This window comes from Lathamus discolor, chromosome 6 (genome assembly GCF_037157495.1).
Source record: "Lathamus discolor isolate bLatDis1 chromosome 6, bLatDis1.hap1, whole genome shotgun sequence".
NCBI lineage: Eukaryota > Metazoa > Chordata > Aves > Psittaciformes > Psittacidae > Lathamus > Lathamus discolor.
This window is the reverse complement of record NC_088889.1, coordinates 48002558-48028997: the sequence shown is the minus strand read 5'-3', so window position 1 is coordinate 48028997 and position 26440 is coordinate 48002558. Positions and strand designations below refer to the sequence as shown.

Below are 26440 nucleotides of genomic sequence, written 5' to 3'. Positions count from 1 at the left end.
GGTATTTCAATTAGCTGTTTTCAGTAGATGCTGAATAATGGCCAACCATACACACCTCAAATCTGTAGGGTTAATAAGCATCTTAGGTTTATGGTTATTTTGCTTACCAAAAGGTTTTTTTAGGGATGAGGGTATAAGTGTTCTAAATTTTCAAGTCTCTAAATCTTTTCATTTTTACTAAAAACCCAAAACCAAAACTAAGTATATAACTTCAGATATCATCATCTCATCAGTCTTTGAGTCTTTGTGTCAGTATCTGATTTTTAAAAATGGTGTGAACAGGTAATCTTTAGAAACAAGTGCAAAGTAAAACTCGCTCCAGAGGCTTGTGGTTTTTACATTAGTGCTAAATGCGTTGAAGTTATTGCTAAGTTTAAGTTTAAATTTAAATTAATTATATTCAGATTTATTGTAATCTATTAATATTGCTCTAATGCTAAAGCGTACGTTAAAATTAGCATTTAAATAGACAGCAGCCCATTCTTACAATTTTTGTCAATGTAGGGCTTATAGCAAAGTGTACAGCATAAACCAGAAAAGCCAACACCTTTCCGTGGAATTAATTTATCAAATTTGTAAAGCTGCCTAATATATTCTATAGGTAAGCTGGTGGTTAGTTCAGACATGATTAGATGTGCTAATTATGTTAGGTCCCAGGGGAGTCCCACTTAAGGCTAATATATCTGCAGATGAATTTGTGAGAAATGTAAGGTTTATTTTAATTTTTAAGAGACATTTACTTAGTTGAGCTTTGTTATGAGACATTTACACAGTTGAGTTTTGTAATGGCCTTGATTCTAAAGGGCATTTAAACATGTATGCACGGTCTGTAAATAGTTTGATTTTGTGGCCTGCTACACACGGTTTAAACTCTGTGTAATGCTGTGTAAGCAGACAAAACTGTGTGTGAAAATGATTTAGCAGATTTTTGGTTTTGCACTCATTATGGTACTGTAGTCTGTGATATAGATTTATTGTAATATATATTTTAAGACAAGCATAATTATTAATATAATTCATGTATGTGTAGCAGCCTTCCAGTACCTGAAGGGGGCCTATAGGGATGCTGGGGAAGGACTCTTTGTCAGGGACTGTAGTGACAGGACAAGGGGTAACGGGTTCAAACTTAAACAGGGGAAGTTTAAATTGGATATAAGGAGGAAATTCTTTCCTGTTAGGGTGGTGAGACACTGGAATGGGTTGCCCAGGGAGGTTGTGAGTGCTGGAGCACCTCCCTCATAAGAAAATACGGGCTGAGAAAGTTGGGCTGTTCAGCCTGGAGAAGAGCAGGCTGCATGGGGACCTCATAGCAGCCTTCCAGTATCTGAAGGGGGCCCATAGAGATGCTGGGGAGGGACTTTTCATCAGGGACTTCGTGACAGGACAAGGGGTAACGGGTTAAAACTTAAACAGGGGAAGTTTAGATTGGATATAAGGAGGAAGTTCTTTCCTGTGAGGGTGGTGAGGAACTGGAACAGGTTGCCCAAAGAAGTGGTAAATGCTCCATCCCTGGCAGTGTTCAAGGCCAGGTTGGATGAAGCCTTGTGTGGGATGGTTTAGTGTGAGGTGTCCCTGCCCATGGCAGCGGTGTTGGAACTAGATGATCTTGAGGTCCTTTCCAACCCTAACTATTCTATGATTCTATGATTCTATGTGTGGATCTATATCTGAAGGAAACTCATATTACTTAATAAGTAATTCCTGTTTCTTGAAAGAAGCAGTTACCCACATCGGGGTGATATGCATGTCAATATAGGTGATGTTTTCTTAGATAAACAGAAGACAGACTTACGCACATACAGATATGAAAAGGCTATTATTTCGCAGTTGTATGAGCCAATTGGTAATTGTTTCCAGCTTTTTTTTTTTTTTTTTTTTTTTTTTTGGTGGGGGGGTAGGAGGTGGAGGGGACTATATTAAGTTTTAAGTAGAAGTTGTATCACAAACTGTTGTTGCTTTTTCTTCTTGCAAATAATATTGTGCTTGCAGTAGTTAAGCATGTACTTCTTTTTTTTACAGATGATATGAAGATGGAAAGCTGAAGGGAGGGTGACTATACGCTTCTTCACATGACTGTTTTTTTGAAAGTGTGGTTAAGCCTCCATCAGTGATATTACCCTGACACAGTATCATTTCAGACAACTTGAAGCGAATGAATTATCAACTTTGAAAACTCTTCAGTGAGCTTATTCTTAAGAGATAATTGTTACATCATTATTATATGTTGTTGCAGTTTAATTTCAAAATAAATTCTTGGATTTCATTAAATTTCTCAAAAGTGTTCTATCAAATAAATGTGAATACATTTTTTTTTTGGCATGCATGTCTTATTTTACATTTTTCATGAACAAAGACATGCAAAGTTCAGTTTCTACAGACAGGATTTTGTTAGAGAGGATGTGAAATGTATATAGTAATTTCATTTTTCTTCCTTTACCCACAATCTACTTTTTTTTTCATGAAGTTAGGCAAAGCCTGGCCTCTGTTATCTCAATGTAGTTTGCTGGGGTTCAGAACCTATGTGACTGCTGAGCCCTGACTCAGTGAAGAACCCGGATATGTACCCAGTTTTCTGCCTTGGGGCTTTCTGCTGGGTTGTTGGTTTGATTGAGGGTAAAGGGTTGCGCAAGTCCTCTGCTGGACCACAACATCAACACCCCCCTGCTCAGGTGTGTCCTATTCTTCATCCTGCAGAGTGTAGCAAACAGTCTTACTCTCTAGGAAGTGAAACTGAGCTATGACATATTGCAGTCCCTTGTGAAGGCTTGGTGTGGATAAAGATGAACGAGTTCAGAAGATTGCTCTGGCAGTTACTGGATTGTGAAAACTTATAGTAATGGCTGGCTGGAGGGAAAGTAATACAGCTGGTTTGTGTTTGAGGTAATAATACAAACGCACTACAAGTTTTTGCTTGTCTACTCTTTAGCTACTGTTTCTCCTGATTTTCTACTTATTTACTGAGCTGATGGTTAGTTTTTTTTTCATGCATTGTAGTGTCAGAGTAAGAAGACATAAAAAAAATGGATCTCTTTTAAGTTGGTTGGTTTGTTGGTTGGTTGGTTGGGTTTTTTTGAGGTGGAAGAGATATTCTAGCAAAGATAACAATAGATTTTCCCATTGACAAGCTCTCATTTGACATAAACTAAAAAGACAAATTCTTTCTCTGATATTATAATAGCCATTTAACATTCAATGAGGAAAGATGTGTGGATAGAACATGAGTGATACAATGGCTGCATTACAGCATAGGGTTTACTTAAATTAATCTGAGTGTTTAAATTAATGAACATTTTGAGATTTTAATCTCACAGAGTTGCCAGTCTGAGTGGATGTACATTCTTGTAGGAAGTTGCAATTGTGTGGATGTAACAGAGATCGGAATCTAACCTACTTACTTTGAATTGAGAAACTTAAATGAAACATTACATTTGTAACAAGCTACTGCTATATATTGTTTTATTTTCTGATATTTTAACTTGTTCTGCAACAGCAGTAACACACCCCTGGATACTGGGTGTTCTGCATAGTCCTGTTGCTCTGCACAGGATTGCTGTAAGCACATTTCATGGAGCTTTGCGAATCTCACCTAGATGTATTTCTTATCTTCCTTAAACATTTTAAGCCTGTGTCATAATCTCTTTACCATAAATATAATCAAAGCAATACCGACAAGTTTTCTCAAGACTATTTTCTGTGCCTGTGTGATACTCCTGCAGGACTGTCCACTGGCACCACTGTGAACTTTCCACAGTCCAATAACTTTCATATGGAGTTTGTGTTTTAGAGAGTCCTTCTCAAAAACAGTGTTCAAGTGCTTGGGTAGTTTTGGAAGAAAACTAAGTTCTGTTTCAAGATTATATGTAAAATATCTACAACATATACTAAGAGAAATACTAATCAATTCTTACTTTCCTGGTGTATTCTGTTTTCTTATATATCTCACTGTTATGAAAAAGATTTTTTCTAGCACTGTTCACTGACTAAGCCTTTTAACATTCCCAAAGCGATGAATACAGCCCTTTATTCACATCTGGCATTTCAGGGATAAGCAGTAAGTTTGAATCATTATTGACTTAAATGGTATATTCCAATGGGAACTCTTGTTACTTCACTTCAGGTCTTGGAAAGTGCTGAGCATCCTGCACTGCAAACTACAGGGACCTAGTGCTCATGAAATGCTATTCCAAAGGCACAGAGGGTCTCAGAGACTGTCAAAAACTAATGGTCTAATATTTATGTGTGCTTGTTTTCTATTCCATTATATAAAATAACAGGATATGTGAGAAGATTTTATTTCTTGTTTGATGTTGCAGGTGAAAGAAAAGTTCAAACCCTTCTTTTAATTATCAGTTTTAAGCAATAGTGTAGGAGGGACTCTTCATTAGGGACTGTAGTGATAGGATAAGGGGTAATGGGTTAAAACTTAAACAGGGGAAGTTTAGATTGGACATAAGGAGGAAGTTCTGTACTGTGAGGATGGTGAGGCACTGGAATGGGTTGCCCGGGGAAGTTGTGAATGTTTCATCCCCGGCAGTGTTCAAGGCCAGGTTGGCCGAAACCGTGGGTGAGATGGTTTAGTGTGAGGTGTCCCTGCCCATGGCAGGCGAGTAAGAACTAGATGATCTTAAGGTCCTTTCCAGACCTAACTATTCTATGATTCTATGAAATAGATAAAAATATATTGTAAAACATGGTTACTATTAGGAGGTACAGAATAACAGAGATATTACATAAAATATAATGACAAGGTCACTTGCTGAAGCACCCACAATGTCAGGGTAAAATGAAAGTTGAGCCCAGGAGGTTTCATGGATTTTTCTTTGTTTTTTCAGTGTCTCACTGTTGTGACCTGCAATAACCCCTCCATCGGCTCGCCACTTGAATTCCAGCTGCACTGGAATGCGGCAGCTTCTCCTCGGGGAATAATGCAGCAGTGATGATTAAGATGTTTAAATGAATTTTCGTTTGCAGCCTAACTCAGGATCTGGAAACAGGTTTCCCAAAATATATAACTTTATTCAGTGTAAGTTGTATTTGGTGAAAGATTCTGATAACTAGCTTCTTTACAGTCTTCCCTAGCTCCTTTCATCCCAAAACACAGCAGAGAACAGGAGACTGATTTTTAAAGTTATCCTGAGGATAACTTGAGGAATAAGAAATTTAATGTGTGCACGTGGATTTGTGCTGTTTTGTGCTCCTTATCTTACCTTCCTTTTCTTCCTTATCTTCTTATTTTACAGCACAAGATAGATAATTTTGTTCCAAAAATTTAATAATAATAAAAGCAACATACCCATGAAGAGGATATTTTGGTGTGCTTGCATCTATTTGCTGAGCAATATATGACCAAGCCATTCTGCCATTGTCACTGAGACTCCCCAGTAATATACATATAGTACTGGTGTTCGTGGTGGACGGTGCTCAGCTGTGATACTGATTTACTTTAGGGGGCATGTTTCGATGCTGCATGATTTGCCCTTTAAAATTACAAACTCTATAATGTTTTCCCCTGAAAGCAGAAAATAAGGGTGGTTCAATCATTTTCATGAATCTTATGTCTGTATATATATATATAAGTATATAGAAATTATATGTATTAATTTAATATGTATTACATAAAATGGATACCATAAAAACATAGATTTGAGTCAGATGATTCAAAGTGTTGATTTCCGTATACTGTAATGGTACAAGGATTTCAGTCCAGATTTATAATTATTTTGCAGATATAGAGCAGTTAAGGGTCTTTTTCATTTCAAAGGAAAGTGATGGACTAAGTATCCTGATATAAAATAAAAAAGTTTGTTGACTATAGATAACAGTGATAAAAGGAGAGAAGTTATTCTTATATGTCCAGAATTCAAGTTTAAATTGAAGTAATTCTATCAAGAGGTGAAAAACTTCCAGCTTCATCCTAAAAAAATGAAAAAGAGGAGGATAAAATGCCCCACAGAGGTTTTCAGCCAAATGCTTTTTCCAAGCCAGATGGTGGCTGGCATCCACTCTGTGGGGCTGTAGTGCATGCTTTCCCTCACTTCCCGAGCAGAACTCCTGCAGAGTCAGTAGACATGCTGAGCAGAGAGTGAAAACAGGCTGTGCAGAAATCATCTGCTACATGGATCAGAGAGGAAAGGGCTGCTTAAACATATCATCAGAGTAGCAAAGACTAGTCTGGAAGTGCGAAAAAGAATGCCAGTAATTCATGTGCTAGAAAGGGTGCAGTTTTACCTCCAAATCAGTGAGGGTAGGTGAGAGGCTGTTATTTGCCACTACAGTTCTGTAATTTCAGTATTGATAAGAATTTAAAAATTTTATTCAAGACCCCTATTTTCTAGATAAAATGTCAGCAAATTAATACGAGTGCACCTCTTCCTTTTGTTATGTCTCTTAGAAAGGCTTTAGCCTAGGTCTTTCTCTCTTGCTTTTCAGGTGCACTGTACACTTAACGCTTTCAAGAGTGATTCCACCAGCCAAAAAAGAGCCTCATGTCTGGGCGTCTCACAGTTTGAAGGGTAGACAAAGAAGACAAGGTGGTTTGGCAGATACTTGGAAAGTTGTTAAATTAGGAAGGTTTCTGAAATAAAGGAAAAATAATAACTGATTTTTTTTTCTTTTTTTTCTTAATAATTTTCAACAGATGTATTTATTGAGAAATAATTGCTCTTTTATTTGTAGTGAGATTTAAAGGTCATGGAACTGTTTCCTTTTTAAATAGAATAGAGGCACTTGAATGCTACTAATGCTATAACCTACAGTTATCCAATTATACGTTTCATTGGGGGATTGGCTGGAATCCAGGTGCAGTAGTTAGAATAAAAGGCTCCCTGTCATTTAAGGCTATGTGAAATAGTTCACTGCTTGCAGTTGCATCTGTGGTATCCTATCTACTATGCTTTACAACCCCCCAGCAAAATAGAATACTCAGAAGTGCGTATTAATCTTTAGAGTGCTGAAGTGCATGAATAGTTTTGATTTATAGGCAGTTATTTTGTATTTGGAACTTCCCCCAACCACACTTAAAATTTGCAATTTTCTTGTGGAAACACTGTTCTGCGCCGTTATTTTCCTATTGTTTCTTTAGTGTATTTGGTATGCATAGTTTTGGTGGGAAGGGTTTTTCCAGAGGCATTCTACTCGTTTTACAATAACGCTGAAATGGTCTCTCCGTACGCATTTTGTGAGTGGAGTCATCAAGGGAGACTGGCACAATGTCTAAGCAGCACCCAGTTTAGTTCTTGTATGTATTGCCTATGCTAGCAGCAGAAAGCAGTTGAAAGATTAAAGACAAAGAAAGATGGCTGGGCTTTCTGGGGTTTGTCTAAATTTGAAAATCCAAGTTTCTCTGTGATACTTGTCTATGGATTTCCTGTGGAAGGTTTTATCTTGAAGACTTTTTCTTGCCAAACACTTTTCTCTAATGAGTTCTCTTCCTCTTGTCAGAACTCTGTTTAAATATTTGTACAACTTTGGGCACCTGTTCTTTTTCTCTTGGAAAAGATGAGAAGTAAAAGCTAGAACTCCCTTTGTGAATACATGGGAGATGCTCTCTTCTATTATCTTGGCAATGCCTTCCAAAATGAATTTATGTTGAAATATCAGCCAATTACCATACTATGGACTTCAAAATCATGACAAGATCAGTAAAAAGTGCACTGTTGTCATTAAGATGCAGATCTTGCTGCAGTTATTTCACCCTTTATCTCCATTTTTATTGAAATTGAAACCTATGGGTTATAGAAATCTACAGGTTAAACTACTACATCTCCTGAACATAGCTTTGATGCAGGTGACTACTTGAAAATTTCAGCTACTGTAGTTGGATTGACTCTGAGAAGAGTGTACTATAGTGAGAAAACATTGCACTCTCTGCAACAGCTTGAAGCTCAAAGATTATATATGCAAAAAAAGTTGGCCAAGTATCCAATAACACTAGAAGCGGCATATATTAATTGGCACACTTATGTACCCCACTGATGAGTCTGAAGGGAGCTGCGAACAGCATATTTCCCATGGGCTTCACCTGTGGATTTTTTGCCTGGTGAAGTGTGGATATTTTCCATGCTCTTCCTGTTTGGTTTTTGATAGTTGTATCTTTGGGCAAGTACAAGCCTAATTATCTCAACTGTAGCTCTTTCTTGTGTCTTACTGTATTTGCTCTTCCCAAGAAGCAAGTGGGTGGACTTAACCTATGGCTTAACACAAGCCACATGGCTTGCCTTTTTTATTCTATGTACCATCCCAATTCAGATACTACACTAATATTAGTGTAGCATTTACTACTTAAATGCATGCAATAAATTACCATGAAAGTAAGTTTGGCTTGGGCTCAGGCAAGGTTGTTGGAATGGGCTGCCTAGGTGATCTTCTCCCACATCAGCAGCTTTAAACTTTGGGTTAGAACTACATATATCTATACATGGATACATCTGTTCATATGACTTATTGGCTTTCTAAGTCCAGAGTGACGCATTATTTCCTGCAAGCCCAGTAAAGAGACTTCTCCAAGCGGGAAATTTCTTTCTTTGTAGTTCTCAGTGTTGGTTCTCCTGGGAAACAAGAAGAGAGTTTGAGACCAGAACTGCAGGAAGCAAAAGGTAAAGATTTTTGTCTTTTTTCTCTTTGTTCCTAATAGGATAAAATCAAATATTTGGGGCTGTTCTCAAAAGTTTAGTGACAGAAAAACAGGGAAAATGTCATAGAGCACAGCTCTTCAACGTCAGGAACAGCAGATGTAAAGATTTTTTTGTATACCTGCAGGATCCCCTAAATACACTTCTTATGTGGGTATCTTGCACTTCTAATATAGCGCCTGGCTTTGGTAAAAGGCTTATGGGACAAACTGCTGCTGCAAGTAAAGACTGAGCAACTACTATTAACTGCTCTTGTTTTTAGCAGCAGTTGCCACAGTGCTATGCCACCAGCTTTTTGATCACACGAGCCCTCTCAGTCTAGAAGAGATGTTAACAGGTATTCATGTGTCCCTGCAGATAGCCATCATGATGCCTCTTTTCCCATGAAAAGGAAATAGCGGATATGCCTGGGTGGGGATGATTGAAATCCCTCAAAGAGTATTTTGACTTGTGGCTGCATCATGGGCAGCATTGCTGTGGCTGCAGTTACAGAAACCTTCACTGAAGCCTTCAGAATCCCGTTTGCCAGCTGTCCATGCCCCTAATGACAGGAAAGGCTTCAGGTCAAAGCTGGGGTGAAAGCTGAGGTGCATCCCATCATCATAGTTTTAATATAAAGAAGGTAGAGACGGCATGCTTTGAAGCCAAATTTGACAAATAATATACCTCTGGTGAATCACCGATAACTACAAAACATGAATAAAACTATGGCTCAAAGATGTAAATATAAATGTCCTTGTTGGTTTATTGTTCTTTGGATGTAAGAAGCTTTATTGTACAACTTACACAACTTTAAAATGGAAAATGGTTAAAAATGTTTACAAAAAAGCATGTTCTTAGAAAATTATGCTAGCAAAAACATCTGGAGGAGGGAAGCAAAAAAAAAATCTTCAGTTCAATGTGCAAACATTTTATAAAAATAGAAATACTAACGCTACAGGTAGCATTTCATGATAAATTATTTAAATAGCCTATCTACACAATTATGTGATTAACTATTAAAATGGCAATGAGAAAAATAACTTATAAAAATACAAGCAATGGTATACAAGATGACAGGAAAAAATATAACACAACATTAGAAATTGTATCAGACTTTTTTTTTTCCAATGCCATTTCCTTACTGGGAATACATTTTCTGCAAAGAAATTTTGACTATGTACAGCATTAACGTTTTAGTACTACAGTAGCTTTAAAGTTTGTTAGACATTTGAACTCTGCTTTATCCAAAGGTTTTTCTCAGTCACACAACAATGAGGTAATATTTGTACGTAAAACTTTCACTGTGTTCATTTATTTTCCTTTTTTTTTTTTTTTTAAAGACAAGGAAATATAATAACTATAAAGATGCTGCCCCTTCTGTTGGGGAAGAGTCTTCTGCTAAGGAAAATCAAGCCCTCTCCCTCTTTTGCAAGGAGCTCCTGAAATTCTGTCTAGTCTGCGAAGAGTTCCTTCTTTTGTTGCCACACATGACTAGTTACAAGAATGAGTGCGCAGTGACACAAACAGCTGGTTTGAATGGTTACAGCTTGTGGTCATTGTGCCTCTCTGCAATCTCCTCAGGACGGGTATTCTGGTTCTCTATCAGGCCCACTGACCAGTGGTAGAGCACTGGAGACATTTCCCAGCACTAAATAACCGCTAAGATAGTAGATGTCATTGCCTTATCTCTAGCGCTACGGATGAGACAAGAACTGCTATCATCCCAAGGGACTTGAGTTTTAGCACTGCACAACAGTTGCCTGCCAGGCTATGAACTGCCTTGCATAAAGGAAGGAAAAGCCAGTATTGAGCTCAGACTGAGAAAAACAAACATCCCATCACCCACCCCATCACTTCTCCCTGTGCCTCAAGGCCTTTATAGGAAAACTGGTCTTTGTAACAAATACATCAGCACTATCTGCTCCAGACAAGATGATTTTTTTTCTCATCTAAACTCTCTCTAGTTTCCATATAGAACAGAGTTAATAAATAATCTGTATTTACAATCCAACAGTCATGAAGACTTGTAACAATGATTAGGTGGATAGTCTTGACGCATTTCTTGTTGCTTTAATCAACAATCCCTCAGTCATTATAACATCAAGGATAGGTAAAAATAAATATTTTACAATTTCAGTATTTTATCTATAGGCCCCTTCCCCTCCCCTCCAAAGTGAGGGGTTTAAACCATCTATGGCATGTAGAAAAGGAATGTTTTCATTACTATTATATTTGTGCCTTTTTAACCATAAAAAGTGAAGTACCTGCTGGTTTCCTGAAGGACAGCAAAGTGCTAGCTGAGATGGTGGTGCTTTTTGGCACCATATATGAAAGAAAATATTTAAAGGTAAGAAAGATCTGCATCTAAATCAGGAAAAAAATAGAATCTAATTGTATATCCCAGTTCTCCCAAAGCTGATGTGATCCAGTGTGCCAGTTTTTATCCTCTTTTCTCCCCTCCCACCGCAGGAATCAGTTTTAGGATATCTGCTTTGTCCTGTGTAATAGAGCAGTGATCTAGCTCACCACAAATGGAGCAAAAGGCTGTGTTTTCATCTGAAAGATATGACATAAAAGTATAATAATTCCTCCAAGTTAAATGGATGTAAACCAAAGCAGTGCAGCCCTCATTACAAAAACTCCTCTCCCCCATAAAGAATAAAAAGACTTGGAGTTCTCCCTCCCACCCAAAATCCCTTTTCCCCACACAATGAAAGGTCTTCAGTTTAAGTAGTCCACAGCACATCCAAAGATGTTCTTTTTACAAAATGCTACTCCATGGGACCTCCAGTTAGAGAGGCAGTGACACTGCACTGTGATAAACAGCAAACAAATGTCTTTCCTACTGAAAGTGTGCTTGTTCAGTGAAGACAATTCTCATTTGCAAGACACGTTTCCTTCCACTTCAGCAGAGGTCAGATACCAAGTATGTTCTCACTTTCATACTCTCAAAAGCATTCTCTTGAGGCAGGTCATGTGTTTTGAGTCCGCATTTACACAGAAAGAAGAAAGGAAGGAATAATATAATGGTCCCAGGATTCGTAAGGCTAAACATTTCAGAAGGTGCAATACCAGCATTTTTAAATAGTCTCTGGATCCAATAACTTTGTGATTATGGATCTGTGAAAAAAAAAAAAAAAGAAAAATTTAAGATATTTAAATATTTCTGTGTATTATGCATGATTATGTCCAAGACATCAATCCCTACAGACATTTGTAAAGAATGTATTGGTACAGACAACTGAAAGTGCTTACGTACTTTCTCACCACAGACTTCAGAATCTAGTCCATGTAACCATGTAACCATGACATAATAAAGTCATAATTTAAGAAGACTAGGGCACCTGGAAGTAGTCATATACCTCCACTATATTGCATTCCTGCAGTTTGTGGACAATCTTCTACTTTGCTTACTTTTAAGTAAATCAGTGTTTTACATGTCAGACACTACCCTCTTGCTTGCTAAAGCTGGTATTCTGCATTCTCACTTTGGACCATCAGCTGTGCTGATCCATTTTAGAGTCATTTTGAAGGATATTCAAGATATATTTTATATCTGGAGCTCAACATGGATTTCTGATACATTGAAACAACAATAGAAATAGATTTTTTACATTTATACTTTTAACTGTGAAGAGTTTCAGGAAGGTGCCCTGTTGCTGCCTGCAGAACTTACTTGAGATTGACCCATAAAAGATCATGGGTGGACCTTTCCTTTTAGCTCTTATTTTTTTGGTCCATTTTATTTTTATTGAACCATTTATACAGACCTCTTAAATGCAATGCCTTTCTTACCTCTGCATTCGTATTTAAGATCTGAGAAGAACACCATTTCTTGAGAAAAGACAAATAATCCTAGCCGACCACCAGCATAAGTTTTATCATAAATTGGTCCTGAGTCCGCCATGATTTTCTTCCCTTCATACATTACAACCCTACAAAGAGATAATAGGTCAGCCATCTTTGATAAGCTTCTGTTAGGTTCATCTTTACAGACATCTATTTTCCTTGTGATAATGACTTCAGATAAAAGGATGCTGCTCACCTGATGTAACCAGTCTTTGGTCTATGGCTAAGACGCCATCTGTATGCAGTGAAGTCTTTCCAGCCTATGTGACGAGGGTCATGCCACAAAGTTCTCACCTATGAAAGAATATTTCTTTATTAACCAGAGGCCCGAGATAACATAGGCCTTCTTTTGAAATTGACTGCATTTGAATTTACTTTTAAATATGTAAATAGGAAACTACTCCACATTTCCAGAAACAGTGATCCACTGTGCTGAAAGACTGTCTGCAGCATGCAGTCCTGTTAATTTTATACAGTATTTTGCAAGATTTCAGATACTTAGTTATCAGTCTTCATCAAGACCACCATGCTGTTCTGATCAGCATGTACAGTGCCTACTCTGTTGGAAGAACAGCCTTTCTTACAGTGCAGAAGAGTAGGTTATCAAAATGCCACTCTTACCTGGCCAGGAGTGTTTCCTGTGTGCCACAGAGCATTACGAAGGTGTTCTCCTGGACCAGTGGTGGAATTCACAACTTTGATGGAGAGGCCCGAGTAGCCTTGAGCTTTGGTTGGTGTGGAGTCCCAGTAAGACTGGGTGATCTGCTTCCACATGACAACATAGAAACGACTGCTAGATTGGTAGCCAAATACAAAGCCAGCATAATCATCATCCCTTTCTGTATTGATGAAGAAGGTACCACTGAAGTCCACGGCATTGAATTCATCAAAACCTATGAAGCATTAATGGAAAAATTTTTTAGGTGCCACTTATTTGTGATCCTTAAATAACTCATTAATATCCCAGGTTCTCTTCCTCTCCTCACCCACAACTCAAAACCAAAGTAAGGTCTTTGTGTAACACAAGTTAAAGTTTTCCCCTTACCAACTGCAAGGCCAGGGTCACAGTTGACTGTCTGAACCAGTTCTTTACCCTGGTGACGAACAACCCAGTTTGGATCATTTTGGGATGTTCCTTTGGGATCCAGGGGAATCATCTGAAATTTTCGGAAATCAGTTTCACTAATGTCCACATTTTCAGGGCAGATATCATCAATGTCTGGCACACTGTCTTGATCAAAGTCATCTTTGCAAGCATCTCCACGTCCATCACCTGCAGGACACAAGTAATTTACCATTATGTCACTATTGTTGTTTGCTTCCGAATCATACAACTTGGAGTTGTAGTCTTAATTGCAGATCTCTGACTGTCAGGTACTACTGGCAGACACTGTACAGAAGCCATGACAGCTGCTGTATAAATGCCCTTTCACTCCAGCCTGATAGTGCTTTAGGAATAAGTTGGGTATGTAATCATTTTTACATTGCTCCTTACTCCTGAGGAGTACTATAACAATACAGACACTATCTTTTTGTTACCTGGAAGTTCTGTCCAACCCTAACTAGTGTAGAAACAAACAAAAACAAACAAAACCAAACCAAATGAAAAAACCCAAACTGTCACAAAAACCACACACAAACAGAAAAACCCAAAAGCCAACCAACCAAAAACCCATGCATCAAAACTATTGGAAGATACCTCTAAAGTGTTACTATGATACTGGCCATCTTACCATCAGAGTCAGTTTGATCTGGGTTGGCGACCAATCTGCAGTTATCTTTGTCATCAGGGATACCATCATTGTCATCATCATGGTCACAGGCATCACCTTTTCCATCCTTGTCATGGTCAGCTTGATTGGCATTGGGCACATAGGGGCAGTTATCAAGATTATTTTGATGGCCATCTTCATCTATGTCTTGGTTGTTGTCACATTGATCACCTATGAGGTCAGAGTCAGCATCTTCCTAAGAAATGAAAAAGATAAAGAACACTCAAAAAATACACTTTAAAAAGGCTGAAAAAGGAGTCTTAACAGCTAGAATTAACTGAGATTTCTGCTTGCTTTAGCAACAACTAAGATGGATGTAGTGAGGTATTCGGATTAATACATGCCTACTTCAAGCTTCTTGTGCCAACTGCTTTCAGGCTACTTCAGCTTTGTCCTGGTTTTAATTTGAATTCGCTGCAGCAGAAAGCAGCATAGTCACCTGATTTTCTTCTTCCTTCTGCCACATGACTATCACTAGTCTACCATACTGAACACTGGGTACTCCACCTCCTACCATCTCTGGCAACTCCCTGGTTCCAAGGACCAGATAGGGTCAGACTACTCTGTACCTAGCCAGTAAAGACAGCAAAACATAGTCCACCATGTCTTTGTTTTACAGCCTCCACACCATATCATAAAAGCTTATAATGCTCTTCATGCCCCATGACTCAGTCAAGACAATTATTCCCTTAGTGATCAAGGACTGCATGAACTGCTGTGCATGCTGATCATGTATTTTAGCCAGTCATTTCTTATTTCAGAAGATGACTAAGTAAAAGAAACCAACCCAATTCACTCATCCCTGAGGCTGCCTCAAGGTTTAGTCTAGTAGTCTTGTCAGCAATGGCGAGTTACCTTGGTGTTGGTGTAGACAGAAGGCATATCACACAGTTTGAATAGCTATTAATTCTGCTGTTTGAAACCTACCATTTCCACTTCTAGAACTTGATTAGAAAAGTGTTCAGAAAAAAAAAAAAGCCAAGCAAGCCAACAAACCAACCCCACTGGAGTCAAGATTTCAAAATGTCAGAAGAAACACTGTCTGAAAGGTTCTTCAGGCACTTTCTACCCTTAGGAAGGGAAGTAGTAAAGCAAGAAAAAGATTAAGAAACTTTATATTATCTATTTAAATATTTCAAGTAACTCTGCTTTTAGGCTACACTTTCCTCTGATTTGCAGCACCTTTTCTAACCCTACAAACATTCCATATATGTCCCTGAAGCTATTAAACTACAGCCTTGTAAATGACAGGATGGCACAGGCTTTATCTACTGCTTCAGACATTTTTGAACCAGCGAATTGTGTGAGAGGCTGCATCCCCCTAGACTTTTATGAAGAGGAATTTTAATTCACAATGTGCTTTCTTCCTTAGAGAAGAGTACCTGTGCTGCCTTTAAGTTACTGGCAGGAAAGGTGTATCTTCTGAAATGCAGCCATTTCAAACTTAACAACAATGATTAAAGAGCAACTTTGTGTCCACGTGAAAACAGCTCTTCAGGCTATGAAGCAGGTAGTTCCTTCCTACCCATTTTTCATACAGTGCTCCCAGGAATTTCATATCCTTACTATGAGAATCACCACAGCTGACAAGCCTAAGAGAGATTTAGGAGACAAGCACTTGCAAGAGTCTCACAGATGTTCACTAGAGTTACTTTTCAGGAAATACCGAGCAACTGTTTGAATGGTGAAGGCATGTTATTTGATAAATGCACCATTTAGCAAATTAATAAGAATGATTTGGAAGATGTCAAATTTAAGTTGTCACTTGTTGTTCAGATATTTTCTACAATACACAACATACTACCTTTTTAATACCGCCACCTTTCTGTTTATATAATGCAAATCCCCTACCTGGTCAGGATTGTGTTCCAGTGGACAGTTATCACACTGATCTCCAACGCCATCCAAGTCTGTATCCCTCTGGTCTACATTGTAGACATATTGGCAGTTGTCCATTTCATTAAGGACCCCTGTAAAACGAAGAAGAGCTCATGAATGAAAGTCAGACGGCTCCATGCTGCAGAGGACTGCATAAAAACATCACAGAATCACAGAATCACAGAATCCCAAGGGTTGGAAGGGACCTAAAAAGATCATCTAGTCCAACCCCCCTGCAAGAGCAGGGTAACCTACAGTACATCACACAGGAACTTGTCCAGGCGGGCCTTGAATATCTCCAGTGTAGGAGACTCCACAACCCCCCTGGGCAACCTGTTCCAGTGCTCTGTCACTCTTAAAACATCTCACTCTTCTATTTTTTTGAAAGCATTGTGAGCAGCATTTGAAAGCTTTGAAACTTAACTCATCACTAGCTCTGCCACACACTTCTGTCCCTACTGTCTGCGAGAGCAGAGCCTGAATTCAACAGTGCCAAAATGTGTATATTTCAAAGTCAATTTCCATTAACTGTAACTGTTATTTCAGTAATCTTATGCCCTGAAACCACCAGAGGAGAACTTTCATGTGTTCATGGATGAAACATGAGAATTAGTAAATTTCATCTATCTGTGATTAGAAAATCGTCTGAAATAGCGATTTAGAGACCACCTACCATCTCCATCAATATCCACTGCACATGCATCTCCTTCTCCATTGTTGTCAGTGTCAGTTTGATCGGGGTTGTGATTGTAGGGGCAGTTATCACAGCGGTCACCAACATCATCCCTGTCATAGTCATACTGCTGTGGGTTGTAGATGAATGGACAGTTGTCCTGCAAAAGCATGAAAAAAAAAAGTCAGCCTTTAAAAGAGAATCAAATTAAAGCTTTAACCAGATTCTGCTTATACTTGTACCGCTATATGAAAGGAGAAATAAAAGGCAGGGAAACAGTTAAATCTGGAATGCTACTATCTCAAAACACACCATTACTTCCCTGAGCATAGAAATGGCTGAGTTAAAAAAAACCAACCAACAAAAAGAAAACCCAACCAAAAAACCCCAATAAAATAAAATAATAATAAAAAAACCCCACCAAAACCCCCCCACTAAATAAAGGAGATGTATATTCACTTTCAAAGCTCAACCAGCTGTAGAAAGTTCATCTGCATAGTTAGACATATCAACAGTCAGTGCCAGCAATTTCCTATGGTCTTCTCAAGAATAAGGTTAGAATCTAGACCCCAGCTTAGAAGGAAGGGGAATAGGAAAGCTACATTCTCAAGGCTCATCTTTTGTGTTGTCTTACCCGGTCATCAGGGATGCCATCGTCATCATCATCATTGTCACAGGCATCACCAATCCCATCCTTATCATAGTCTTCCTGCCCAGAGTTGGGCAGATTAGGGCAGTTATCCTAGAAGGAGGAAGAATACAGATGAGGTTACTCCTGGCATGATTACAACAGTGATTTTAGCAGGTAATACCTAATTATTAGGCAAAGTCCTAACGCCTCTGTCAAGTAACTGTGATTTTACTGTAACTGTCTCAGACTTATCCTCACAGTAATGACTAGCTAAAATTTAGAGGGCCATAGTTCAAACCATTTTTAAAACAAAGATTTGGCTGCTTTCCGGAATCTTACCCTCTTTTCCTCCTCTGAAGGTATCTGTCAGAGCACAGCTGATATAGGCATAGGCTAAGCTAGAGTCTCCCTAGAAGATTTATAACAAACATAGTTTTCTCAGGCTTCATTTTTTCTCCATATTGCAAGGGCATCTAAAGCAAGAGTCTCCTAGCAGTATACTTGACAGAGAGGATAGCTTAATAGCTCAAACTAGACAGAGACTTGCTTCACACCTCAAACCTAACATTTTATACATTTATTAGATAGACAAGCTGTTATAACAGTAGATGGGAAAACATGATAAACATACTTTTTTACAGTGGTAAGTGGCATTGGCAACACAAACAAGGTTCTCATTTGGCCATCCATCCAAGTCAGTATCTTCTCCACAGATTATACCATTGCCAGCATAGCCTGGTTTACATTCACAGCGATACATGGGGTCACTGAAGTGGCCAAGGTAATTGCATTTGGCATTCTTGTTGCAGTCATGTGTTCCATCTGTGCATGGATTACGTGGCTTGCAGACCTGGAAGACCACACAGAAATTAAATCCACTGGAAACATATTTTTATCCCTAATTTTTCCCAGAGATTCAAATAAAACATAGACAGTATGTGCTTATTTTGATCAAAGATCCTTCGATCAGGAAGGAAAAGGCCTCATACATTACATTCTTCCCCTCCCCAAATCCAGTAGCAGTCTTAGCACTAATAATTTTTTTTCTTGTTCAAACCCTATTCATTTTCAAATGGAACCAAGCACTACAAAAATCTCTAAGCCACCTAAAGCTCATTTTGAACTCAAACTGCTTAATGCTTCTCCTGTTCTGAATCACAGAGGATGGCATTTTACTGAATGTGCCAAGTCCTTCTTCCCTAAAATGCATAGGTGCTTTCTGTGGTTCGGAAACTTTGTGGGATTTCATAACCCAGAATAACTCTCAAGCTGACAATACTTGTTTGTTAGCCATGGCATCCTCAACACTGCGACCAAATGGCTGTGTCCCAGTGAAACGTGGCGGACAAGGAAGACAGTTGTAACCAGGTTCAGTATTCTCACACCTGTGCACTCCATTAAAGACAAAGCAGGCATCAGGAACCTCTTTGCACTGAAATACAAGTTTGAGATAGAGGAAAGTAATGGTTAGCATTATAAACCACTGCGATTTTATTCTCCCTTCCCATCTTCTTTCACTCCCTCTCAAGGGGAAAACCCTAGTCTTCTTACCTCATCAATATCTTGGCAGTGGATACCATCACCATGGTAACCAGGAGGACAGGCACCACACTTCCAGGAACCATCAGGGGAGCTGGTACATGTAGCCCCCGCAAAGCAGGGATTAGACAAACACCCATCTGAGAAACAAATAAGAAATTGTTAAGATGAGGGACACTTGCCATGCTGCTCCAGTGCTGTATGGCTCATATGCTGGTTTGGAGTTCTAGCACTTGTGTTTTAGACTTATGTCAAAGTTTTTAATCAGTATTTCCAAGATTGTACACAACCTTCAGCTGTTTATGGGAAAATGAATACTCACCAATTGGACAGTCCTGTTTGTTGCAAACCTGAGTCCCTCTAGCTTCACCAACACAAGTTTTCCCACCGTACTGAGGCTCAGGATTATTGCAGAGACGGCTACGTTTTTGAAGTCCTCCTCCACATGTCACTGTGCAAGCATCCCATGGAGACCATGGTCCCCAGTTGCCATTAACTAAAGGAAGATAAAACTTAAAAGTCAGGTATAGCTTTAAATTCAGTGGTGCAACTAGTTTCTTTTCCTGACTAAGGACTATTACTTTTGTCATGAGAGCACTTCAGACATTGCTCAGACATAACTGACAGAATTAATGGACTCTACTGATAAGCCATAGAAGAAACTGTAAACAGAAGAAACTGTGAACAGATCAGTTTCACCTGAAACTAACCTGTGTGGTTTTAGCTAGCCCACCCCCAAGTTTAAAAGGGGAATATTACTAGAACTATACTATATAGCAACTACTCAGGAAGTATCACCATTTAAGCTACTAAAAGTTACCACATGAATGCACTTACTTGGGCAAGGATCTTTCTGGCAGGGTTTGTTTTCTCGTGCCTCACCCTCACAAGGCTTGCCATTCAGCTGTGGTACCGGTGAGTTGCAGAGACGAATTCTAGTGATGATGCCCGTGCCACAAGTGACAGAACACGATGACCACGGTGACCAGTGACTCCAGCCACCATCCTGTTTAACTGCAAGAGAGAGATGTCTGTTATTAATAGAGTTTCTGAAGAACACACTTCAGCTGCACAACACCTTGGACATAGCCAGTACCACAACTGTACCACACTCCATAGGTATTGGATAGCCCCAGCACTGTCACTGATCAAGTTGTTTTGTCACTAGAGAAACTGTATACCTAAACTGTCTCAAATTTTGCCCTGGGAGCAATGCCCAAACATGCCTATTTACTGCATTAGGTATCTGGAACCCTTTACCTGATTAATTTAGATCCTTAAAGCCGTTGCTCCTTCCTAGTGACAGAGCTTACATGGTAATCTTTGCTGTTAATATTAAGCAAATAAAAGCAGCCTGCATTTTATTACTAGTGTGAGTAGATCAAATACTTACATCTCTTATCACACTCCTGAAGGTGGCAAGTCCGAGTCTGTACAGAAGACCCTTCGCAGCGGTTATTGAGACTGTCACAGGATCGTCCTCTCTGCTGAATCCCATTCCCACAGGTCACAGAACACGAAGTCCATTCAGACCAAGGAGACCACCCATCATCTGCATAGTCGCTAGCTGCAGAGAGATACAGCTCTGAATAAAACTGCAGCTGTATGTTTTTCTATAGCCTTTTCTCCCACTCTTCACAAAAAAGAGACACTGCTGTCCTCAAAAGCCACAGGCATCTTCTTTTCTTGTACAAGATAAAGGCCAAGAACTCAAACATTTCAGTGCTCACACACATTAGCTAAATGATTAGCTTCAAAGAGGCATCAGGCTAGCCTTACTCCAGTGGTGCAAGGTTATATCCAGTTGTTGTATACTTTAGAGCAGCATGTGTCTACCTAGATGAAGCCAACTGCAATACAAGTGTGAAGGCATTAAGTACTTACGCCAGCATCGAGGGCAGCACTCCCCATCGGGCACAGTGGCATTTGAACAAGGCATGAGAGGACAGGACACTTTCCGGCATATAGTTGCTGAGTTCTAAAATGAATTGTGAAAATTGAAATAAGTGGAATATAAATGATGTCTGGAGTCCAGTTAAGTGATCAGAGATGTTTTCTGCAGGATTTCAAGACTCAATAGCCCCTCTAAAGTAGAAAACCTTGTATTTAGAGCTAATACAACAGGGTAGTCCCAGGTATTTTCAGTCCAATTTCACCTCACTCCCATTCTCACTCATTATTTGTCCACCAAAAGCAGAAGTATTTTGGTTTTGCAGAAGCTGATCAAGAATAGCTACCAGATGCTGGCTAGAGTAAAAATTATCACGTGATACCTCAAGTATAAGGTCAGACCAAGGGAACAAAACAAGAATGAGAAGCCGACTTTCTTTTCAGTTAATATGAATTTAAGCTGATTATACAGTAAAGATAAAATGAGTCTGGTGGACTCTGCTCAAGAGCTATGAAATCTGTAACTTATACTTAGAGGTCTTTGATATTTAAGCCAAACAGGCAGGGTAAGAACATACACCTCCAATCTCAGTAAGAGCTAAAGGGCAGCCTGTAGTTTTGCTCCCAGAAGGTAGCAGCTTGGTCAGGAGAATTCTCTCATGATTACTATTTTAATCTCCCCAAGCAAATGACCACATTAAGGCAATTACACCTAACACTGAGTAACTGGGTGGGTAGGAAAAAGGCAAATGCAGAAGTCACAGTATCATTTTCTGATTACAACACAAAAGATGTAGAGATCTATAGAAGCAGATGCAGAACTTGGTGAGATGCCTTGGACTGTATATGTACAAATATTCAGGCTTTAGTTTCTAAACAGCAGCAGGCTAGTTAACACACTCTTCAGTAGACTGGTACTCCACACTGGGAGCAAGCAAAAAGTTTAAAGAAACTCAGAAATTGTACGTTTTTGTGTACTTTTACAACATTCTACAGTAGTGGAACACAAACCATACATATATTGCCAGGCAATCCTGGTATTTAAATAACTAACCCGAAATCTGCTGCTCCATGTAATCTGCGACTGCTAATAGGACAAAACTAGAAGCATTTTTTAGATAGAGGAAAAAAAATATCTTAAGTTTCAGAGTATTTACCAAATACTAGAATGTCTTTTCCTATTAAGCCAGAAAGAGGTTCAGTAAATACAGAATGTGGATCTAAAGTATTCCAGGGAGCAAAGCTAATAGTACTATAAATGTGTTCTACTGACGATGACTTTAAGTTTACTTATGGACTTATATAAAGGATATAGGCATTCCCCAAATTAAGGGACTAAGAGTGATTTAAAAGCTGTATCAGAGTGATGTTATGTGTAATTTTCTAAAATACTGCTGTTGTAACACTGCATGAAAGCTGCTTTTATACCAGAGATCTAGTAGGGTAAAATAAACCGAATAATTCTTTGACTACTGCAGTATGCCCATTTCTGTGCAGGATTCACTCTTTCTTAAAGAGTGTCATTTAGAAATATCTGTTAGTTTCAACTCATGAATTTATATACAGAGGATTTATGAATGTGAGGAATCTCACCTGGCAGGTACATTCAGTGCAGCTGTCAATAGTCCACTCTTCTTTATTTTTGTGCAAGATTCCATTATGAATGCACACTCCGGGCGTGATCTGGACTACTTTGGCAATGAGTTCATTTTCTTCAGTCTTGGAGGGGGAGGGAGAGAAAGCAGGAAGAAAAGCAGAGAGAAGATATTTAGAAATTAATGCAGAAAACAGCCTTTTCCACAAAAATCATAGTAAAGTTATTACTGTTTATCCAGGCTCTCAAAGGACAGGTTATAATTCATTCACTAAGTGCCAGTTAATGAAAGGTACCATGAATTTAACCAACACTCACCACTTTGCGAACTCTGTCTTGAAGTGTTGTAACCATGGACCGGAGCCCTTGCAGTTCCACAAACATATTTGTTAGCTCATCACAGGAAAAACCACAGACTGCTTGAATGTCCTTTGTTTTATGGCCAATGTAATTAGTGCGAATAGCTGGGCTTGAACCATTGATAGGGTTGTCCAAAGTAATGATCGCACTAGTGGCTAAGAGACACAAACACACATAAAATAAATTCATTTTTTACCATGTGCATTTATCATTCTAGGGTAGTACCTGCTAAACAGCTGCCATCAGATTCACTAGGTTGCTTGCAGAAATGTAATCATATTTCTTATGCAATGTGGATTTGCACATCAACATATTTCTGAGTTCTGTTTCAACTTGTCTTTCTAATGCAATGAGGAATCTTATTTTTAATAGGTCACTGGATTTGAAAGATTGCAAACTTACAGCTGGCGCAGCCTTTGTTCCTCAAGATAGTTTCCAGGGTTGTTCCAAACACAAACCGCACATTCTGCAGCAGTCCCTGTGGACAGAGGAAGAATTACAACCACTTGCAGCAACTGCAAGGTAAAGAAGTACAGCTTGCGTGGAGAGAGCTTGGAGGCAGTTACGGTCAAGTAAGTTTATTAGGAGTAATTTCATGACAGACAGACGGCAAAGTGAAACACGTTGCTTTATTCTCCTTAAGGATAACAAGTCGTGCTTCCTAACATTCTTATCCTTGGCCACAAGTATCTGGCAGCTCTCCAGGCAGGAAGGAAAAAACCCAGGAATTTCTGAATCTCGTATAAGAAGATTCAGAAGCTGAGCAGTGAAACTACGACTACCTGTTTGGAAGCTTCAGTGCCTTCTTACTGCTGCAGGAAGTTCTATCCCCACAAATCTAATTCTTCACCCTTCAAACTCCAATACTAAAGTTTAGTAGATTTAGAAATGGTCCGTACCAGATGAGCACAAACCAGTCAGAACCCCTTCTCCCAGTCTTTGCAGCTATTGAGGATGCTTGAGTAGCTAACACACCTCAGGGCAGACGTTTGAAAACACAAGGCGAAACATCAGTGAAAGCCTTACCTGGAAGTTGTCATTGACTCCCCCTTTGGCAATGCGGAGCCTGGCACTGCTGGCCAGGTCCCTAGTGAAGATGTTCTGGATGGGGATGTCCAGTTCAGCATTCTCCATTTTCTCACACCCAACATACAGCTGAGCTCGGTCCTCCTGCACAAACAGGGTGATATTCTTCCAGTGTCCTGTAGCTAGCAAGGCATCCTCTACTGACACTATCTGCTGCTTGCCATCACCAGAAAGGCTCAGGTCCAGGGTGCCTGCCTTGCCGTTTGATACTAGACTGAACACATGACCAGAGCCGTCTTTCTGTTCCACCGAGAGCAGTGTGCCTCTACTCTTCTTAGCTTGCCGGAGAGTGGCCAGGAGGATGAAGCCCTTCTCAGCGTGGATGGCATCTAATAAGTCTTGGAACTTTGAGTCAGGGACAGGAGGGATGCGACTGGCGTCTTCAATGCGGTAAGCAGGGCTGGAGGATTCCGGTCCCTTCACCAGGTGTACCCCGGGTGCCCGGCGCCCAGCTCCCTTCCGAATAAAGCCAATGAGCTCAAAGAGATCGAAGACGCTGTTGTCATCGCTCCTGGACTCTGCAGAGATCAGAACAAGATACATGAGCAAGGGACAAGAAGCAGCAGAGTAGATGCTCAGGACTGCTCAACATACTGTTAGCATTAATAGTGCATACGGTGTGAGATACAGCACCTCACATCAGAGTATAGACATAGCCCCAGCGACACAGCAGTCCCACCAGGAGCTGCTGTGTGGCGGCTCATGCGAATTCTTGTACAGGAGCCAGTCGGCACAGGAGTGCCAGGTACCTGCTGACTGACACACAAAGGTAGCAACTGTTCTGGCACCTCAGTAGGCTCTGGTGGAGAGGTGACAGCAGAAGCCCAGGCTGCAATGTTGCTGCGTTGGGGCTTGAAAAGGGACTTGCCTAGCCCAGCTGGGTGACAGCAAGCACAGCAGCAGATCCTCTATGGCACCATGACAGCAATCTACAGCCCCATCCCTTCTTCAGCCAGTTCCTACATCAAGTTTCCCCTTTCCTCTGCTCAGCGCAGAGGGGTACAAGCCATGCGCTTCACTCCTGGAGACTGCATTCCTATTTCTGAAGGTTACACAAACTCCACACTAGAGAAAGCTTCCTATCCGCAACCATCTGATGCTAAGGTTAAAAGCTTTTGTTCATTGACAGTTTTGTCACTCTTCACCACCGAACACAATTTCAGCCGCGTACACAGACACCAATAAGCGTTTTCTTTCCCCCACCCCGCTTCCCTTCCCTGTCTGCTCTGAGCGCCGGCACGGGTCTGGTCTTACCTGCAGTACGCTTGGCCTCCGAGCCGCAGAGCAGAAGGAGGAGGCAGAGCGCAGCTGTTGGCCCCATGGCACAGGGCTCCCTCTAAGCAGCCTGGGGACAGCCACAAGAAGAAGGTCACCGTGCTGCCACCACACCGGCCCGGCGCACCGGCGGCTCCCGAGGCTCCCCGGAGACGGGAGGCAGCCGGGACGGGACGGGACAGATACCCTGCCGCCCTCGCAGGGCAGCGGGAGCCGCTTCAGCACTTACCTCCGGGGAGAGCGATCCGGGTGGGCACCGGCGGCTAGTATCCTCGGGCACCCGCAGGCTGTCCCGCGAGGGAGAGAGGGAAGGCAAGCAGACGGGCTGCCGAGCCGCAGCGGGTCGCGGCGCTGCCGGGCACTGCCGGACGGCCTCCTCACGCCGCTTTAAAGAGTGGCTCGCATTCCTCGGCGCGCGGCTGGCCAATCAGCGGCGGCGGGGCAGGAAGCGGGGGGCGGGGGCCGGGCGGCTCCGAGCCCGCAGAGGACTTTCCGCAGGGCCAGGGGCGGGCGCGGTGCGCTGCCGCCGCCGCTGCCGCCGCCGCTGCCGGTAGGGCCGGCCAGCGCGGCCCGCTGGCACGGAGCGGGCGGTGCAGAGCCCGGCCTTGCCGCTTGGGGGCGCCCCGCGAGCTCCTAGGGCGCCTGTCCTGCCGCCCCGCCGCCCTCCCGCCGGCGGCCCTCGTTCCCCGGGCGAGGCACCCGTTGTTGGCCGCAGCCCCAGCCCTGCCCCGCGGCGGCCCCGGCGGCTCGCGCACGCTGTCCTTGGCCCCGCGCTGGGGAGCGAGCGTGTCCTGGCCTTCCCCTGCCGCCAGGCAGCCCTACTCCCGCGGCCGGCGGGCATCCCGCCGCGGGGCTCGCCGGCGGCTCGGCCGGGGCGTACCGTAGAGGTGCGCGTAACGCCGCTGTCCGGCTGGCTTGAGGCACTGAGGGCGGCCTACACTTCATTAACTTCAGTGGGTGAAAGGCTGCTCTTCCTGCCCGCTGCCCGGAGCACGCGGCGCGGGGAGGCTGGGGTCACGAAAGGAGAATAAATTCTCGCTAGACAGGGCAGGGTCGTGTCGGGCAAGAGGAGAGCGGCGGCGAGCAGCAAGGCGGGCGGGGGGAGCGGCGACCTGGCGCCGTCCCACTCCTCCGGTGCTTGTCGCTGCAGGAGCGTGCCCGGGGATGACCCTCGGTTCGGGACTGCCCTTAGGGGTGAGGTGACTAACGCTGCTCTGCTGCCGAGCCCCGTGGCGGCTTCGTTTCATGAGCAAAGTGACTAATGCTGCTTCAGCCAAAAAA

At 41.4% G+C, this 26440-nt stretch overlaps 2 protein-coding genes across 2 annotated transcripts in view; one reads left to right on the top strand and one right to left on the bottom strand.

Annotated features, from left to right (window-relative positions):
- The window catches only part of FSIP1 (fibrous sheath interacting protein 1), an 81888-nt gene extending 79620 nt beyond the window's left edge, over positions 1-2268 (top strand). Inside the window, exon 12 of the mRNA XM_065686666.1 lies at positions 2020-2268. Within this exon, the coding sequence (XP_065542738.1) occupies positions 2020-2042 (23 nt within the window). The 3' untranslated portion in view covers positions 2043-2268. The remainder of the gene's footprint in view (positions 1-2019) is intronic.
- Positions 2269-9351: 7083 nt separating this feature from the next.
- Positions 9352-25514, bottom strand: THBS1 (thrombospondin 1). Its single transcript, XM_065686665.1, has 22 exons — positions 25389-25514; positions 25139-25229; positions 23825-24402; positions 23201-23276; positions 22757-22953; positions 22438-22563; positions 20839-20932; positions 20348-20521; positions 19792-19968; positions 19277-19450; positions 18967-19094; positions 18695-18847; positions 18047-18265; positions 17419-17526; positions 16785-16944; positions 16085-16203; positions 14195-14429; positions 13507-13734; positions 13083-13354; positions 12658-12755; positions 12408-12547; positions 9352-11732 (listed from the first exon to the last, which is right to left on the bottom strand). Exons 2-22 carry the CDS (start codon positions 25203-25205, stop codon positions 11725-11727), a joined length of 3531 nt encoding a protein of 1176 aa, XP_065542737.1. The 5' UTR covers positions 25206-25229; positions 25389-25514; the 3' UTR covers positions 9352-11724.
- Positions 25515-26440: the final 926 nt, after the last annotated feature.

What these genes read in the sequence shown, in the direction of transcription:
- THBS1 (XM_065686665.1), bottom strand. Translation starts at nt 25,205, where the DNA reads ATGGGGCCAACAGCTGCGCTCTGCCTCCTCCTTCTGCTCTGCGGCTCG. An exon ending in ATGCCATGGCTAACAAACAA is followed by an intron (nt 18,266 to 18,694) that starts GTATTGTCAGCT and finishes GTGGTCTTCCAG; the next exon opens with GTCTGCAAGCCACGTAATCC. An exon ending in TGACCCTGGCCTTGCAGTTG is followed by an intron (nt 13,355 to 13,506) that starts GTAAGGGGAAAA and finishes AATGCTTCATAG; the next exon opens with GTTTTGATGAATTCAATGCC.